Source organism: Macrobrachium nipponense, chromosome 20 (genome assembly GCF_015104395.2).
Source record: "Macrobrachium nipponense isolate FS-2020 chromosome 20, ASM1510439v2, whole genome shotgun sequence".
Lineage (NCBI taxonomy): Eukaryota > Metazoa > Arthropoda > Malacostraca > Decapoda > Palaemonidae > Macrobrachium > Macrobrachium nipponense.
Genome location: NC_061089.1, coordinates 1688455 through 1707187, shown reverse-complemented (window position 1 = coordinate 1707187; position 18733 = coordinate 1688455). Strand labels below are relative to the sequence as shown.

Below are 18733 nucleotides of genomic sequence, written 5' to 3'. Positions count from 1 at the left end.
GACATTAGAGGTGCCTCACACTGAGGGACCTGGTGCAACCCGAACAAGATGTAAGGTAAGGTAAGGTCTGTAAGGTCTCTTTTACCGAGATGAAAGAATTTTTATGGTACTAGTATGTAAAATGTTTATTGATAATTTCAGTTATTTAATAATAATAATAATATAATAATAATAATAATAATAATAAAACTTTAATTACAAAATTCATAATGGTACGTATTTTAAAGAGATGAAATGACCTTCCATTTCACTTGTAAGGGTATTCCTCTTTCTTACTGAGATGAGTAGAATTTTATGTAGATGCACGTGTTTATTATATTTTCAAATAATAATAATAATAGAAGTAGTAATAATACGATAACTAATTTCAAAAGAAAATTCTTCCCTTTGTCTTTTTTTGTATCAATTCAACTCCAGTGACACTCGGAGCTTAACAATGCCATACAAAGGTCAACGAATTTAATGGTTTTATGTAATCTCTCTCTTTCTCTCTCTCTCTCTCTCATGTCCTTCAATCTCTCTCTCATCTCTCTCTCTCTCATCTCTCTCTCTCCTCTCTCTCTTGTATTTTAATGAAAATATACAGTATTTTGTGAATACACAGTGTTGCACATGAAAAAGTAAATTAGTGATAATTTTAGAGATACGGCCCTAAGAAAAATTGCAAATTAGTTAAATTTTCCCTGTGGACATGTTTTCAAGAACGTCGTTTCGGCTTACAAGGATTTTCGGGTTACGACACGTCTTAAGAACGGAACCCCCGTCGTAACCTGGGGACTGCCTGTACACAGTAGTACCTCGAGATACGAAATTAATCCGTTCCAAGGCGCCTTTCGTATCATGACGTTTTTCGTATCTGGACCACATTTTACATGTAAAATGGCTAATCTGTTCCAAGCCCTCCAAAAACACCCCAGTAAATTTCATAATAAAGCTAAATTGACCTATAAACAATGAAATACTACAACAATTTGGACCATTCAATACCTAAATTAAGAATAAAAATGCAAAACCTGTAAATAAAGTTTATATTAGTGTACAAGAAATATTATTACTGTAACGTAAAATGTGGAAGCTTACCTTTCGAGTGAGGCTATCTCCGAAAGTGGCGGCAGAGGAGGAGGAGGACAAACGGCAGATACGTACACTTAACTTTACGAAACACATAAAAAAATGTCAGAAAAACAAACTAAACTTTACAAAACACATTAACAAAACTGTAACACTTAACTTTACAAAAAACTTAAAATAAAATTTATTTTGTCTATTTTTGATTTTTACATTTCTTTTTACTTCTTTATACTTTACGTAATTTCAATTTCTTCACTACCGAATGGATGCCAGTCCGTTTATGGAATTTTTCGAACCACCCATGAGAAGCCTTGAACTTTGGGGTTGCCGTTGATGTACCCTCTCCGCCGTCGTCTTCGGCTTGGGCAATCAAATCGCCGAAAATAGTGCTGGCCTTCTGGCAGATTGCCGTCTCGGTTATTGTATCGCCATCGATTTCTTTGTCCTCGATCCATACAAGAAGCAGCCTTTCCATTTCATTATGCACATGGCTCCTCTTATTGGACAAAATAGTCACGCCCTTGGAAGGTGTAGCTGCTTTGATGGCGTCCTTCTTCTTAAGGATGGTGCCTATCGTCGACGGATTTCGGCCGTATTCCTTAGCGATCACACTCAACCGCAAGCCAGCTTCATACTTTTTAATTATCTCCATCTTTGTCTCCATAGAAAGCATTCTCTTCTTTCTGTGAACTTCAGCAACTTTCTTGGGACCCATGACTATATGTACTGTACGTAATTAAGTTACGTATGTAGTACGATAAAGTGGCACAGCACGATAAAGTGGCACAACGAAATCACTAACGAATTTACGATACCAAACGAAATCGTTGGACCGAACGAATGTCGCATGCGTACGATAAAGCTTCGGGTGCGAAGTGGCTGAGCGAAGGAACGCCACCACGTAAGATGCATGATGGGAGGGATGCTGTCCAATAGGAGAGAAGAATCTCATGGCTTGGCTAGCATCAGGAACCAATAGGAGAGCAGGAGGATGGTGGCGAGTCTACTAGAACTAAGATGGCGGCGCGCGGCGCGAGTTTCAAAATTGTTATCGGGCGAATCTCTGACTTTCAGAAACCTTTTGCATCTTGAAAACTTTTCATATGTAGAGCAGTAAAATTTTTCGTGGCAGCTTTCGTATCTCGAGTTTTTCGTAAGTTGAGCCTTTCGTATCTCGAGGTACCATGTATATATCTATATATATATATAATATTATATATACAGTGGACCCCCGTATTCGCGTTCTCCAGATTCGCGGACTCACACATTCGCGGATTTCTCTCGGGAACGTTTCTCTGCATTATTCGCGGAAAATTCACGCATTCGCGGTATTTTTCTATGATAAATATCCACAAATTCCTGGTTTTTTTTATGGATTTCATCATAAAATGCACTTTTTGTGATAAAACTATTAAAAAACCATGTAGGAAAATTTTTAGTGTGTTTTTCTTGAGTTGTAACTAACAAAATAGGCTGTTTTTAGGGGCTTTTCAGGCTTTGTATGGGTTTCGTGTAAAGTTCCATTTTCGTTTTTTCGGGCGTGATGGACCTTTCGTTTAGTGTATTCCGGGCTGTGCTGAATTTTACTATTTTCAGGGCTTTAGAGAATAGTCATTTAGTATTTTCCGGGTTTTACAACCTTGGTATTTGCAAGGCTTTTTTATAGGGGTTCCAAACATTCGCGGATTCTAACTATTCACGGGGGGTCTATATGCACACACAAACATATATATATATATATATATGTATATATATATATATATATATATATAATTAAAGTTTATTTTTGTATCCTCCATATATATATATATTATATAATAGAGGTATAATATATATCTATATATATATATATATATATATAATATATAGATATATATATATATATACAGATATATAAAAACTTGTAATAAATAATAAAAAACTAAATATAAGATCAATGCAGAATACTCACTCATAATCCTGACTCTTCGTTCTATTCTTGTTGTCTCCCTCCTCCATTGAAGAGTCTTGCATCTTTTCCCTCTCGACATGACGAGGTACAGGTGGAGGAGGGAGATGCGCCCTTACTGCTGATGGCTGCCGACCCGCCCTTGGTGGTCCTCTGCGCCCTCCGTTGTCCCTTGGGCAGGCGCACTCCAATATATGACCGCAGTGTGGTACTTGCGGGCACACTTTCCGATCCTGCAAAGGGCTATATTGCAGGTGCGACAGAAGAACTGGGTGTTTCTCCTTCTGCCATTCATATGGCACACCAGCACCGTTTCTAACTGCGCCCTTCTAGGAGGTCCAGTGTGTGATCCCCTTTCTGCAGTTGACACACAGGGTCCACTATCTGATGAGGAGTCAGAATATGAGCTCGGGCGGGATCATCAAGGGTGGCGGCAGCAGGGGCGGGGGCAGCGGCGGCGGCAGTGGCGGCGGCAGCGGCGGCGCGGGGCAGCAAGCAGCGGCAGCAGCAGCAGCGGCAGCGCAGCAGCGGCAGCAGCGGCGGCGGCAGCAGTGGCGGCGGCGGCAGCGGCAGCGGCGGCAGCAGCAGCAGGAGCAGGATGACCGAAGTTGGCCCTCCTAACATCTGCCCTTTCCTCTAGGGGCAGATCTGGAGCTCGGGGCAGGGGGCTGGTGATGGAAGGCTACTCATCAGAATTAAAGTTGATGAGGGTATTCCCGGCCACCTAGAGAAATTGGATGTGGGACAACCTCCGGAGTTCCGAATTGTAGTACCCACAGTAGAGGATGTAGGCATTCTGGAGGGCCAACTGAAGAATGTATTTGAGGAGCTTCTGTGTCCACCTCCTGGTTCTCCTCCCATGTGCCTATTGTAGTGCCTAATGACGGTAGGCTGCTAGACACGAAACTCCTCATATGTAACTTGGCCCTGCTGACGTGTCTTCTTCCACTGGACGACCTCTTCTTGGATGGGCTCATGACTCGTCGTAATCATGGGGACGAATTGGACCCCCTTCCAACAGATGACAAAGACAGCTCCTTTCCGCCGCCACTCTGTCTCTCCTCTTGCCAGATGTTGCGGCTGTCTAGCAAACCTCTTGAGGACATTCGGGGCCCCACTCACCAACCGAAGGGTACTACTGACATGCACACCTGCTTCATACAGTTCCTGGGCCAGGGATACCGAGTTATAATAGTTATCCATAAACAGGTGGTATCCCTGGTTACGGAAACAATCCACAATACCGAACACAGTGTCACACAGCGTGGAGAAGACCCCGGAATACACCAGAAGTCCACGACGTATCCAGTGTCGGACTCCGTAATAAAAAATTATTTCACACCATATTTCTTTGGCTTCTTGGGGTTGTAGACTTTTATGCTGAGACGTCCATTGTAAGGCATCTTCACCTGATCCAAAGAAAGGTTCTTGCCAGGAACCACGAGAAACTGGCACCGTTCACGAATGTAATCCAACACTGGGCGGAACAAGATGAGGCGCTCTGGGTTATTCCGGGGTATGGCCCTTCGGTTGAAGGCGTTGAAATACCTGTCCAACGCCAGGAAACTATCACGGGGCATAATGCTGGGCACATTGGGCGTACTTAAAAAAAATTCCACCTCCAGTATTGCCTGACGTCGGCAGCAGGCATCATTAAAAAAAAAAACGTGGAGCCCCAAAAAATGCGCCATGTCCGTGAGGTTGCAGTCCCGCCAGCGATACGACAACGTCTCTGCTACCAGGTATTCCAGCAATTCCCGTGTCAGTAACAGCTGAATGAACCCCAGAGCAGTGAGAGGAACAGGTACGGTGAGCCCAGGTGCTGCTGTGAATGGGTGCATGTTAGGTGGGGTGGGGTCCTCCAACCACCCCTCATCGCTCTCGGACGAACGGCCTTCACCTAACCCCCCATACTGGCCCATCTCCCTCACTTAGGCCCTCACTTTCTGTGTCGTCCTAACCAACAAAACTAGACGACGACAATCCTCCTCAGACTCCTCCTCATAGGCACTAAAGCCACTAAACTCAAACTCACATTCAGCCTGTGACCCTCGTACGGACATTGGGGGCAAATATTCATCATCACTAACATCGGGAGTGATGTCCTCGTCAATAGATGACCAACCGCCATCAAAATGAGGACTTGCGAGCTGCTCCCGATCAAGCTCCAACAAGTAATCGTCTATGTCCTTTGGTTCAAGGCCTCCCAAATGCCTACAAAATCCCCTCAGGACACCCCGATGCTTCCTAGGGCTCGTAAAGGCACACGATGTGATGCTTGAACACTTTTGGCCACACGAGGCTGCACGGAACGGCGTTGAGGAGCTAGGTCATCTTGGTTGCTTGGTCCCTCTCCAGCAACCAAGTCCAAAATACGTCTCACATGATCCTTACCAAAAGGAAAAACGCGTCTTTCACACTCCATCGACATTCAGACATCTCTACGTACATCTTGTACCACCACAAATACTCAAACACTCGCAAAAGTTCGGCAAAACAAGATTGCTCTTGGATGACACGTCGCTGATGCTTGCTGGTGCGAGAAGAAAGCAATTCGCGCATGCGCACCTGGGTAACGCTTGTAAACAAAACAACAGCTTGATCCGTGAACTCCCAGTATCCCTCAAGGCGCGTGATTCAAAAGTTTTTGCCAAGTAGGCCTATAACTATTTTTCCGCAAATTTTTAAAAAAACTTTTTTTGTGTCAATGTATCATATGTACTTTGATTAAGCACCCAACAGACAATTTTTGTCGATTTTTAATACGTCCAATAGGCGTTTAAGGGAAATATGATTAGTTATTACAGGCAGTCCCCAGTTATGGTGGTCTTGCTTAACGGTGATCTGGTTTTATGGGGCTAATGTAGCGCCAAAATCAGAGATTTTTGGTGCTGAAATGCGCCGATTTCCAGTTATCAGTGCTGACAATTGAGTACATATTAGTGCCGATACATACCTAACAGAGGCATCATTAACCAGTTATAGGCACCAAAATTCGGTTATGGCAGCGATAAGCGCCGAAAATCACAGATTTTGAGTTTTCGGCAATTTTCATTTATCATCAAGCCGTCGGAATGGAACCCCCCCCCCCCCCCCCCCCAATAGCTGGGCGCTATTATTGAAAGCAGTGTCTTCATAGACTAAATGTTTAGCAAAATTAACTGAAGCAGTAGGAAATTACAGGAAATTACAGTACATACTGTATATGCAATGAGACTATTCCAGAAAAATAAAACAGATGCCTAATAGTCGTACATTATATACACACCAACCTAAAACTGGTATGAAACCAAAAGCTGAGGTTTGCTAACATAGTACATAATAATATTGACAATTGCTTACTCACTCTCATTTTAATAGTTTAATGGGAAAGACTTCACCCAAGAGAAAATTAAATTAGCAAAGCATTAAAGGATATTGCTAAGCAAATTAAAAGTGACATGAATGAGAAAATCCCAAAATCTGGGAGCAAGCTCAACAGTTTTGCACTGAGAGGCACATTTAGAGTGATTATACCACCATTGAATAGTACTTTGGAATCTGGGTGTGCAGGTGACATGGTGGGAACTACTCTGCTTTTGAGTATTCAAGGAAAATTAAATGGTACACAATGAAGGCTGTTGTTTCTTCATCTGTAAAGACACTGAAGTTTATGCAAAGCATTTCAAGTTTAATTTCCTAATATAAAGAAATGGATTAGTAGGATGAGAATACTTTTGTGTTATAAAAACTATATTTTATTTTATTTTCTCACAGAGCATTGTTTACATTTGAAGAGGAAGTGCAACATGGTGTTCACAGTACTGCAGAGCCTGTGTTGGATATAACTGTCCAGTCTTTTGAAATTATACTAAATTATATATACACTGGGAAGATATCACTTGACAATGATAATATTCAAGATATACTTCAAGCAAGTGATCTCTTGCTTATGAATGATCTAAAGGTATTTATAACTGTAATTTGTACTTATTAAGGATTGGCACTAGGCTAGTAGCATAAATAGCATTATCAGCATATGGATCAGAATGTTATGATGCAAAATAAAATAATTTTTGAAATGTATATGAATGATATTTAAAAGATTATTATGCTACTACAATGTAATAGAAAGTTCTTTTGTATTTGTTGATTATGTAAGTTATTGTGCAAGGTTACTTATCCTCAGAATAATGATTGGTTATTTCAGTGACATAGTGCAGTAAATTATAATTTCAGTACTTTATTTTTTAGTATAAAATCTTACCAAAAGAACTACATTTCTTATTTGTGTCCAAAACATATTCCTACATAATGCATAGTTATTATTTTACCATAGGAACTGTGTATTCAGTACCTGATGATGAAAACTGACGTCGACAACTGTTTAGGAATATATCAATTTGCCCAGCAGTTTTCATGCCCAAGACTCGTGCATTTTGCTCAAGATTTTATTTTCCAGCATTTTAGGCATAGGTAAGATGTACTTTTCCTCCTTTGGTATATTGATTATTTGCCCAAGTGGTAGACAGCCCTTTAGTTACTGTTGCAACACTGACATATAAATGAAGAGTTGGTTATGTTAAGTTGAGACCTCCACCTTACATACCTCAGTGCAGGCATACAATACCGTAATTACGAACGAGTTATGTTCCAAGCAGCAGTTCCTATTTTGATTTGTTCATAAGTTGGTCTTTAATTTAATATGTAACATAGTGCATGATTTTTGTTGATGTTTACATTCATATATTTCTTTGGGCACCCAGTAAGAATGTTTGCAAAGAACAGAAGAACATGAGGAAGAAGAACTTGTTCTTTTAACTCTCTCCTTGATTATCCAGAGTACTACTATTTTCGTGATTAATTACCGTATTCTTATAATCACAAGAATGTTTGTTCATACTCATAAAGTATTCCTACTTATTTCTATCATCTTGATTTAACTCGGTTTATGATGAATTCCCATTTTCTGTAATTTAGTATGCAATATTTTTTATAGTGTAGTCACTGTCTCATCCTCAAGGAGTACCCTTTCCGTGGTCTATTGAGAGCTCCATGGTGACCAGACTAATGTCAAGGAATTGTCTTAACTGGTCGTATGGTAATGTATCATAATGATAAACATTATAACACATGATATAGTATAAATGGACTCAGGATAAGAGGGCACTTTCTATTACCCTCAGCAAACACTACTACCCAGTTTTCCTACTACGTCAAAACCGCATGAAGAACTGGTTATACTCATATGCACTGTCATATTGTTTACATACGACCAAAATCTAACCAAGGTGCCATTCCTTTCTCTAGTCATACAAGAAAACCAGAGCTCAGAGAAGTCCGTTGTTCACTTACTGATTCATGTAAGTGCATAATTTTAAGTTCCAGTTAAAGATTTTTTATTTGGACTGTAGAGCAATGATTTATTGTGAGTGAAAAGCCTTAATCAGCTTCTTTCACCAGCGCACGTCTGCGCTTCTTACGATTTATAATAGTTAGGCTAGGTCCAAGAATTTTGTTCCTTGCCTACATATTAATTTCATTATTGAGGTTCATGGACTCTTATAAGTTGAAAGCTAAGTGTACAATTCTAAGTTTCACTTAAAAATTTTGTCAGTTTTTAATGTAGAACAATGACTTTTGTGTGAGTGAAAAGCCGTAAACTGTTGTTTTTTGCGAGTACACTTCAGCGCTAGCAGTTTAGGATCGTTAACTCTGAGAGTTTCGTTATTCGCTTATTGATTTCATTACTGAAATTCATGAAAGCTGAGCATGTAATTTCAAGTTCCATCTAAAAATATTTGACTTTAGACCATGGAACAATGACTTTAATGTGTGAAAAAAGCCTTGAACCAGCTTTTTTGCCAGTACACGTTAGCGCTTCTTACAATTTGCGATCATTAATTATTTGTAGAAGTAAAAGTTGTTTTGAATAATTTATCATTTTATTTGGAAGTTTTATCTAAAGAAATGTTCCACAATTATTAATAATGGTAGATAATCTGTTCAGATAGTAATGTCAGCAATAGACTACCAGGCGGTAGCCTACAATCTACATCGATTCAGTGAGAATATGTTAGCTAGTAGACTGTAGTAGATAGTATCTGTAGCCTATAACCTAGGATTATGTATCCTTAAGGGTGAACAAGAAGGGATTTTGACGAAGGAAAAATCTATTTCTGGGCAAGGGCCCGTGTCGCTTCGTGAAATGTCCCTTTAGCACACATTTCTAAGGTAAATTATTGCTAACATACCAGAGAAAAAGCTAAAATGGTAATGTCGAAACATTCTGACTCGCTCACCTTATATAAAAGGTGTCGGTATGGTTTCTGGGGCAAGTGAAACCACTACCACGGGTCTCTTACCATTTAGATCCATCCTTCTTCGAAATCCCCTTACCTGAGAGGGCCGATGCAAGGCCCGCTCCCAGCTACTACTACTACTAGCGCCCCCGACGCCACCACCAGCGCCTCTACCGGTCATCCTTGGAGTTAGCCTGTCAAGCTTGGGCCCAAGGGTGGGTAATAAAAGAAGGGTGGGATTTCACTGGGCGACACAGGCCCTTGCCCAGAAATAGATTTTTCCTTCGTCAAAATCCCTTTTCTGGGCTCAGCCTGTGTCGCTTCGTGAAATAGTACCAGAGAAATGGCCACAAGCTTGAGAAATGGATATAAAAGATATTGCAAGGATAAAAATAAAAACAATTAAGGTTAAATACTATAATCTAAATGAGCTTATGAACTATAAGTGATTATAATACAGACTTAAGATTAATTACAGTAACTTGTATTAACCTTAAAGATAAATACAATATCATAAAATTCAGGTTATGTGTGAGTAATCCTAAAATAAAAATAAGGAAAACATCACAACTAAGTACACATATGGCACCTAAGGCATAGAAAAGGCTACATGGTGGCAGAACCGCAGGAAGGACGTCAGTGAGGCAGGTAGAAAGGAGATCTAGATATAAGTTACTAATACTACTTAAGCAGTGTCAGGAGAAACTGTGTTTCCCGCTGCCACTGCTGGAAATTTAAGAGCTTCTAAGGACTTGAGGTAGTGACGTTGGAACACTGTCGGAGATTTCCAGCCTGTATACTTTTTCAGATCATCAAAATTCATATGTTGAAAATATAGTTGACTGAGGTAGCTACTGCCCTAATATCGTAAACCTTGGGGAACGATTCTGGGTTGGCTTGTTTAATGAAATATAATATCTGCTGCCTAATTCCCTTTAAGGAAATGGTACCACCCTTTTCCCTCATGAATAAAGGGCCTGAGGATTTTATGGACGTTCTGGTAAGATATGCTCTTAAGGCAGTAACTGGACATAAAGAAGGGTCCTGAGGAAGTGGGAGAATCTTCCAAGGGGCCCATCTCATTAGTGGATCCTCATTTTTTGCTAAAAATTGACGATCTGGATAAAGTAAAACTTCTCCTGAAGGGAGAAGTTCTATATGACCTGAGTCTCTAGATAGAGCCGACAGTTCAGACACCCTGGCTCCTGAGGCTAGACTTAGAAGAAATAATGTTTTCCTCATGAGGGGCAAAAAGTCACATGAGTTGTTATCAGTATCTGAGGCCAGTTTGAGAACATCATTTAAGAACCATGACACAGACTTAGGCCTTTCTGATGGTCTGAGCCTAGCACAGGCTCTAGGGATAGATGAAAAATAAGAGTCTGTTAGATCTATTTGGAAACCAAACTGGAAGATTTTCTTTAGTGCCGATTTAGTAGTAGTAATAGTAATAGTTGCTGAACCCTTTTCAAATGATGATCTAAAGAAGGAAATAGCCAGGTTGGTAGTCATGGTTTGAGATTCGGTCTTCCTCAGAAAAATGGCTAGCTTTTTAACAGCTGAGTCATATTGGCGAAGGGTCGATTCTCTTTTATCCGATTCTAGGAATGGGATGTTTTGAGGATCGATATCAGCATCCCTTTTTGCCGCGAACTTCATGAAGTCCATAAAGTTAGGGTTTTGAGAATTCCTGAGGAAGCAAACACAGTCTTCATTTGTACTAGTTGGGATAGTTTGGGATTGGGAATCCGTTGAGGTCGGAGACCCAATTCCAACAGGAGTGGGAACCAGTTGCTCTTGGGCCAATTGGGGGCTACTAGAGCGACTCGTCCTTTGAAGGTCCTGAGCTTGTTCAACACTTTCAGAAGAAGATTCACTGGAGGAAAGATGTAAATCTTCTTCCATTGATTCCAGTCTATAGCCATGGCGTCCGTGGCATAAGCCAGAGGGTCCAGGTTGGGAGCCACATAGCAAGGAAGTTTGTGATTTGACTCTGTGGCGAAAAGATCCACCTGGAGCCCTGGAACCTGTTGGCAGATCCAATTGAATGACCGTCTGTCCAGGGACCACTCCGACTCTAGTGGGACTGAGCGAGACAAGGCATCTGCTATCACGTTCTTCACTCCCGCTAGGTGTGTGGAGGACAGGTGCCATTTGTACTTGGCTGCCAGAGAGAATATGGCTATCATGACATGGTTCACATGGCTTGACTTGGAGCCTCCCCTGTTGATGCAGTGTACTACTACTGCACTGTCCCCACCACCAGCTTGATGTGAGATCCCTGGCTGGTTGAAGTCTTTTCATGGTGAGGATTACCGCCATAGCTTCCAGTACTTTGATATGGAGCCGGCGGAATGGAAGGGACCAAGTCCCTTGTACCTTTTTGTACTGAGAGTACCCTCCCCAGCCGCTTAGTGAAGCATCCGTGTGGATAACTAATGCCGGCGGAGGGAATTGAAGAGGAATTGACTTTGATAGATTCTTGACCTCCGCCCAAGGGCTGAGGCGTTTGCGCAGTATTGCCGGGATAGCGGACAGCTTGTCCTGGGACCTGTTGTTTGCCCTTGAGCGCCAGACGCGGTTTATGTCTTTGAGTTTTGCCTTTAGCAGTACGTCCGTTACCGAGGCAAATTGAAGAGAGCCCAGGATCCTTTCCTGGCTCCTTTGAGATGTCTGCTTGCACTTGAGAAATTGTCTGGTTGCTTTGGCTATTTCTCTTCTCTTTGACGACGGAATTGATAGTGTGTGTGAGTTCAAGTCCCACTGAATGCCCAGCCACTGAAAGCAAGAGTCCGGTGTCAACCGGGACTTGGTCTTGTTTATCTGGAACCCTAAGTGTTCCAGAAACTGGATTACTTTGACCGTCGCTTTGTGGCATTCTTCGATGATTGTGGCCCAAACGAGCCAATCGTCCAGATACGCAACTACCATTATTCCCTGAGACCTGAGTTGTTGAACCACTGTCTCCGCCAATTTCGTGAAGACCCTGGGGGCTACATTGAGCTCGAAGGGCATTACCTTGAAGGAGAATGTCTGGTTCCCTAGCCTGAAACCTAGGTACGGGCAGAAATGTCTTGCCACTGGAACATGATAGTATGCGTCTGTAAGATCGATAGAGGTGGTGATGGCCCCACGGGGAAGGGAAGTAGTCCGCCACCTGCGAGATAGTCAGCATTTTGAACTTGTCACAGCGAATGAATAAGTTTAGACGGGATAAGTCTAGAATTATTTTTCTTTTGTTTGAGCCTTTCTTTGGCACGCTGAACAAGCGACCTTGAAACTTTAAATGCTTGACTTTTGACACTACTCCTTTCTGAAGGAGTTCTTGGGCATACTCTACCAATTCCGCTGATAGAAGACTTTGGATAGAGGAGGGCCTTTGGTCCAGCTCAACCCTAGGCCTTTGGACACAATGCTCTGTGCCCAGCTGCTGAACCTCCATCTATGACGAAAGAGGAACAGTCTCCCTCCTACCTGAGGGTTCTCACTGGCTCGGGGCAGGGCGAGACCCACGCCCTCCTCGTAAGTGCTTACCTCGGCTGGATGCTCTTCCGCCGCCTCTCTGGCGAAAGGCACCTCTAGCCCTGCTACCCCTTCTGAACCTGTTGAAAGGTTGGAACGATTGGCCTTCAAATACTTGGTTGAAGGCCGGGGAGACAGCAAAGGAGGTGGAAGCTTGACCCTGAGGGGTCAGCAGCAGAAACTGTTGCTGAGGCTGTGCCTTTGATGTAGATGGCTGCGGCACTTGAGAGACTGGCACTGCCTGAACCATTTGTTGTTGCTGAGGAACCTGGAAAGGCTGGAATTTCCTAGGCTTCTTGGCCTTCTTGGACGAAGAAGTTGACTCAGGTTTCCTCTTACTGGAGAGTCCCCAGCGAACCTTAAGACTCTGGTTGAGTCTTGTCGCCTCATATTGCACCGAATTGACGATCGTTTCTGGGAAAAGGTCGGCACCCCAGATCGAAGCCGCCAGTAACTTATTTGGTTCGTGACGGATGGTGGCTTCCTGCAGAACATGTTTCCTGCAGTTACGCCTTGCCACGATGAAGTCGTACTAATCACATTGTACTGTGTGTAAATGTGATTTGGCTATCAACTTGAACAAAGGTTCCTCACCGTAAGTAACGGCTGAAACCTCTGTCATGACCAGAGTATTGAGGGATCTGGATAGTCTCGTTCGAGCATCAAACTCGGCCTGAATGAGATTGTCTGGAAGTCTAGGAAGCCATTCACTGAACTGGGTGATAACACAGTCCGGCTTCAATTTCCCGACCGAAAAGGTGGCCGGGAGATCCGCCCATAGATCTTCCATACCAGGAAGAAGGAGTGACGTTGGCTCCGTTTCCCGGAGCTGCGGCATCGGTTCGTCTCTCATAGCGGCCTGCATCGTTAACTCCGCCACCTTCGTAGTGAACGGGATGGGAGTTTCTCCGTCCACTACGAACATGGTGAAAGTGCTCTTAAACGCTTGAATCCTATTATTGGTACAGTCCCAATCTTCTAGGCTTCTTAGCCAGTCACGTTGGGCTTGATCCCGTCCGAAGATGACGGTTTCTTTCGGGATCTTATCCTCTCTCCTCATGGCTGCCTCCGTAAGGCAGGCGTAACCAATGAAGGGGGGTTGCAGGTTTGCTGGGTGGAACTCAAAGTCCTCAATCCTTCGAGTTCCACAGTCCGCCAATGTCAGCATCCCGTCCTTGAAGGGGGCATACGACGATATCCTCCAGGGATTGCTCGCTGTGTAAGGAGGGAGAGTATTGTAGTTCGGCATGGCTTGGGCTGCCATACTGGGCTGAGGTAGACCTGTCGTAGGGTTCTCCCGGAGACCTGCTATGAGGTTCTCCTGGTTGGCCAGCCTCTCCGAGATGGCCCGGATTGACTGACCTGACTCCTCAAAGGAAGAAGAGATGTGTGAAAGCATCTCTTGGAACTTGTCCTGAATCAAGTTCCCTACTAGACTACCCATTTGCTGCATAATGTTTGCAGTAAATGAGTCCGAGTCAAAGGAACTAGGTTCCTGCTTCTCCCTGGGAGTCTTAGGACGTGCTCCTGTTGAGGTTGAAGGCTCAGGGTCAGGTAGGAGCTGAGCCTTGTCTCTGGAGGACTTTCCTCTGGACCCTTTCGAGTAAGAAGAAGACTTGGGCTTCTCTGCTCCGGGATGGTGAGCCGGAGACTTCTGAGAGCTGCCCGAAGTAGACTTCTTGGACAGAGTCTTATGAAGCGTCTTTACCTCGTGCTTCCCTTTTAACTTTAGGGATCACCTGGGTGGACTTCGGTCTAACCGATTGCCCATCCTCAGAGAATCCCTGGAAGGAAGAAGAAGAAGGGACAGGGGAAGAAGATCTAGAATGGCTCAAGGGTAAACCTTGAGCCCCTACCAAACCTGCCTCACTCAACCTCCTACCTGTTGCCTCTACCGCCATGGGCTCGAGGTCCAAATTGAGAGTTGCCACTTCTTGCATGATCTCTTGGCTTCCAGGTTCCTCCAAAGCTTGAGCCACTTGTTCCTGGATAGCGGCGATGTAAGGGGCCGCCGCTTATGGGTCGACGTAAGAAGTCGCCTTGCAGCCGGGGAAGACAAGAGCAACCATCTTCTTGTCAAGAATATAGGGCTGCCCCTTGGTCACATTACGGCCGAATCCGCCAACCCAGGCCTTCAGGGTGGTTTGGGCGGCGTCCCTGACCGCTTGAGCAGTCTGAAAGAGAGGGTCAGTATAAATACTAAGCTACTTAAAACTAAATTATATTATCAACTGTAATGATATACCACTTAGAAGAATTGCATATACTATAGGCCAAAATCATATATGAGAAAACCTAGTATCCGGGAAAATACTTACTCCGGAGGTAACCTGGTCCACCAATTCGTAACAAATGGTGCGACTCTTGTGATGCCAGACAGCTAGCTCCCCATAGCGGATGGCGCAGGTAGCGTGGGTCCGGCAGACCTCGTGCCCACAGAGGTCCTGTGGGACAGCGTTACAGCCTGATTCCTGGCAGTGGGTGGCCTGTAAGTGAACAGATACATGAGTATCAACACTAACTAGTTGGACTAAGTCCAAGAAGTGATATATCATAACACCGGAGTACACTGGAGTTACTTGATAGAATAAAGCTCGGCCTCTACTTGCTCTCCTGCCGTGTAAAGTGGTGGGTGTCCGATAGAACTGGCAAACTAGCTTTAGTGCGTCTCCGGTGTTGCCAGAGGACGAAGTTTCACAGAAGCAGAGTTACCTAATCTATACGCCGGAATGAGGAGTACGAGAACGGCGGGGGAGGAGCAGGCGGGGGCCAGCAAATAATGGCGGGGGAGGGTGACTCCGCCGTAAAAAGATATCAAGATAAGTAGGTGATGAACCCGGATGGTGAGCGGGATCTCCGCCAACTTAGCAAACATATATAAAGAATGTAAATAATCAATAATAAAACAAAAGTAAACATGCAAAAGGAATAAACACATGGCAGAGCTCCTCTGCAGTCACCAAACCTCGGGCCTGGCGGAGCCGGGGCCCCAATCCGCCGGAGCGGGATGGAGGGATGGTGACTAGGGGTGAGAGAGAGCTCGATTCGGAAGCCGAGGAGGTCCAAGCACAGCCGAGCCAGGTGGCCAGCCGAGACAGCCGAGACCCGACCGCACAGGGGAGCCCCCTCGGTACCGAAGGGTGAGAGCGGTGCGAGCTGAGCCAGCGTTGGGTGTCCCCTTTGCTAACTCCCGTATCCCCCCACGTGGAGAGGGGGGAAAAAGGGAGGAAGCTCGGATGGTTGCCAGGGGCAATGGGAACGAGCAGTACTCTCCTCCCTAGAGGGGGGGAGGAAGCTTAGGGAACAGACGCCGGGTGGCCCATGGCGATTGCCTGGCTTCGTCGCGGACGTGGTGTGAGCCACACGGTGAGACAGGCCAGGCGGAATGAGGTAGCCTAGGCTACCTCTAACCGTCTCAAAAAGCATGAATACAAAACAGCCTAACAAAACACGGGGAGGAAAAAAAAATAAATAGGACAAGAGAAAGCGTAGTCCTGGGGAAGCTAGACGAGCCAACCAAGAAGGAAGGACGACTAACGACTCAGGGAGCCGGCCTATGCCAATACGTAGGAACGTAGGGCGGTGGCCAGGGTGGTCAGGACTATAAGGAAGGACGTATGTCCAAAGGGAGCCTATCACAGACCTAAAACAAAGGAACATGCATGCATGAACACTGAGCTAAGGAGCGATGTAGGCTACGCACTCAAGAGAGCTCAAGGAACCCCCGTGAAAGGCAAAGCATAAAATAATACGGCAAAGCTGCAAAATTACAATGTAAAGTATGTACTGCTTAAATATTTGAGCTGCAACGGTATAGAGGACCGAAGAAGCACGAAATAATGAAACACGTGGGGCGAGCCGCGCCAGGTGACTCGGCAACAAAACCAAAGGGGACGCCATCTTATAACCTAAATAAAATTGGTTAAACGGGCCCCTGGCAGGCTAAAAATAGGTGAAACACTTCTAGCAGTACTTAACTTAGATGCAGCGATGGCTTGGCGTTCCATGATGAGTTAAATCCAAAAGGAAAGCACAAAAACACAGAACGAAGAAAAACATGTGCGAACTGGATGGTGCTAACGAAAAGGATGACCGGTAGCGGCGCTGGTGGTGGCGTCAGGGGCGCTAATAGTAGTAGTAGCTGGAGGCGGGCCTTGCATCGGCCCTCTCAGGTAGGGGGATTTCGAAAAAGGATGGATCTAAATAGTAAGAGACCTGTGGTAGTGGTTTCACTCGCCCCAGAAACCATACCGACACCTTTTATATAAGGTGAGCGAGTCAGAATGTTCTGACATTTCCATTTTAGCTTTTTCTCTGGTATTTTAGCAATAATTTACCTTAGAAATGTGTGCTAAAGGGACATTTCACGAAGCGACACGGGCTGAGCCCAGAAAAATAACCTGAATTTAGGTAAGATATGGGGACATATCTTGTTAGGACAAAGACCTTATGATTAGATAAAAGGCTACAGACATATTCTCTTTTTACATAGCCTGTATATTTAAGCATTGTCTTAATACTGAAGGCTATCACATGCATACCATTAAAATGAAATTAATAATCTAGATTGATTTGAACAATAACCTAGGCTAGGTGATAGGCAAAATCAAAATTTTAAAGTACATACAAGATAAAGTTATATTTTTAGAGTTGTAAGTCGACTTAAAGTACTTGGATGAATTTATTTTATTATTTTGCATTTAGATTTTCTATTTTGAGAATTGTTTAAGCTTAAAATACTTGGTGAATATATTTCATTTATTCATATTTAAATTCCTGTGTTTTGTGAGTTGTTTAATTCCTTTGAAGTTTTTTTTTTATATTCTGTGTTTATAATCTCTTAGTTTTTTCACATTTTATACTGAGGTAAACTTGGTGCATTTACACAATTTTTGTTTTCATGTTTTTGCATTAACAATTTGTGTGATTAACTTTCATACTTGTTTTACTTTCAGTGTTCCACTTGTGATTTAATTTGCCTTTTTCTGGGATTGGCCTGTGTTGCCCAGTGAAATGTACCTTATAGCACTCATTTCAAGGTATAAATATTGCTAAATATACCAGAGAAAAAAACCATATGGAATGCCAGAGTTACTACCTCTGGATCGATCACCTACATAGGTGTCGGTATAAAAACGGGGCGAGTGGATGCCACTACCACAGACCTCCAGCCAATTAGTTCTCTCCTCTCTCAAATCCCTCGCCAGAGAGGAGCCGTTACAACGGTCACCCTCTGCTCGTCCCTACTTCTTCTACCAAGATCTATATTCCTTCATAGCACTCGTTGTCCCGAAGACGTGTTTTGATTGTGATATTAATATTTTGGATTTGTCATGTCTTCTGATCTTCAAGAAGCATCTTCATCTAAGTTGAGTATTATTTTTCTGACTTTGTACGCGTTTGGGCAGCGGTGCATTTTATGTGGTGTTGTTTATTGTAATGTTATCTGGGAGCCGAATGTTTCGTCGCTCAGGGCGGCCATTTAAATGCATTGTTGTTAGCGTATTCAGTCTCAACTTTTTTATTACGATAAATCATTATCCTTTTTGCTCATTACAGTATACGTTACTGTTATCGTGGAATTTTACCATTTTGCTCCTGATGGGTTCCGATAGGTTGTTTTTGTACATGAAAACTTACCCAGCAGATATATACTTAGCTATAGACTCGGTCGTCCCGACAGAATTTCAAAACTCGCGGCACACGCGACAGGTGATCCACCATTCCCGCCGCTGGGTGGCGGGATCCGGAACCATTCCCGTTTTCTAAGCCAGATTTTCTCTGTCGGCCGGGCGGACAACATCTGTTGTTCGTTCCTCCCTGTTTTGGATTTCTGCTCGTTTGCCGAGAATTTGGATTGGTTATATTGGTGACGTATTCTGTTTTCTCTGGCTTGGCATACGCTTATTGT

The 18733-nt window shown here is 43.6% G+C and overlaps 1 protein-coding gene across 2 annotated transcripts in view; it reads left to right on the top strand.

Annotated features, from left to right (window-relative positions):
* Positions 1-18733, top strand: part of LOC135221558 (gigaxonin-like) — a 501126-nt gene that overhangs the window by 141709 nt on the left and 340684 nt on the right. For both annotated transcript variants that reach the window (XM_064259261.1, XM_064259264.1), the window contains exons 3-4: positions 6776-6965; positions 7338-7474. In XM_064259261.1, coding sequence (XP_064115331.1) covers positions 6776-6965; positions 7338-7474 — 327 coding nt within the window. The remainder of the gene's footprint in view (positions 1-6775; positions 6966-7337; positions 7475-18733) is intronic.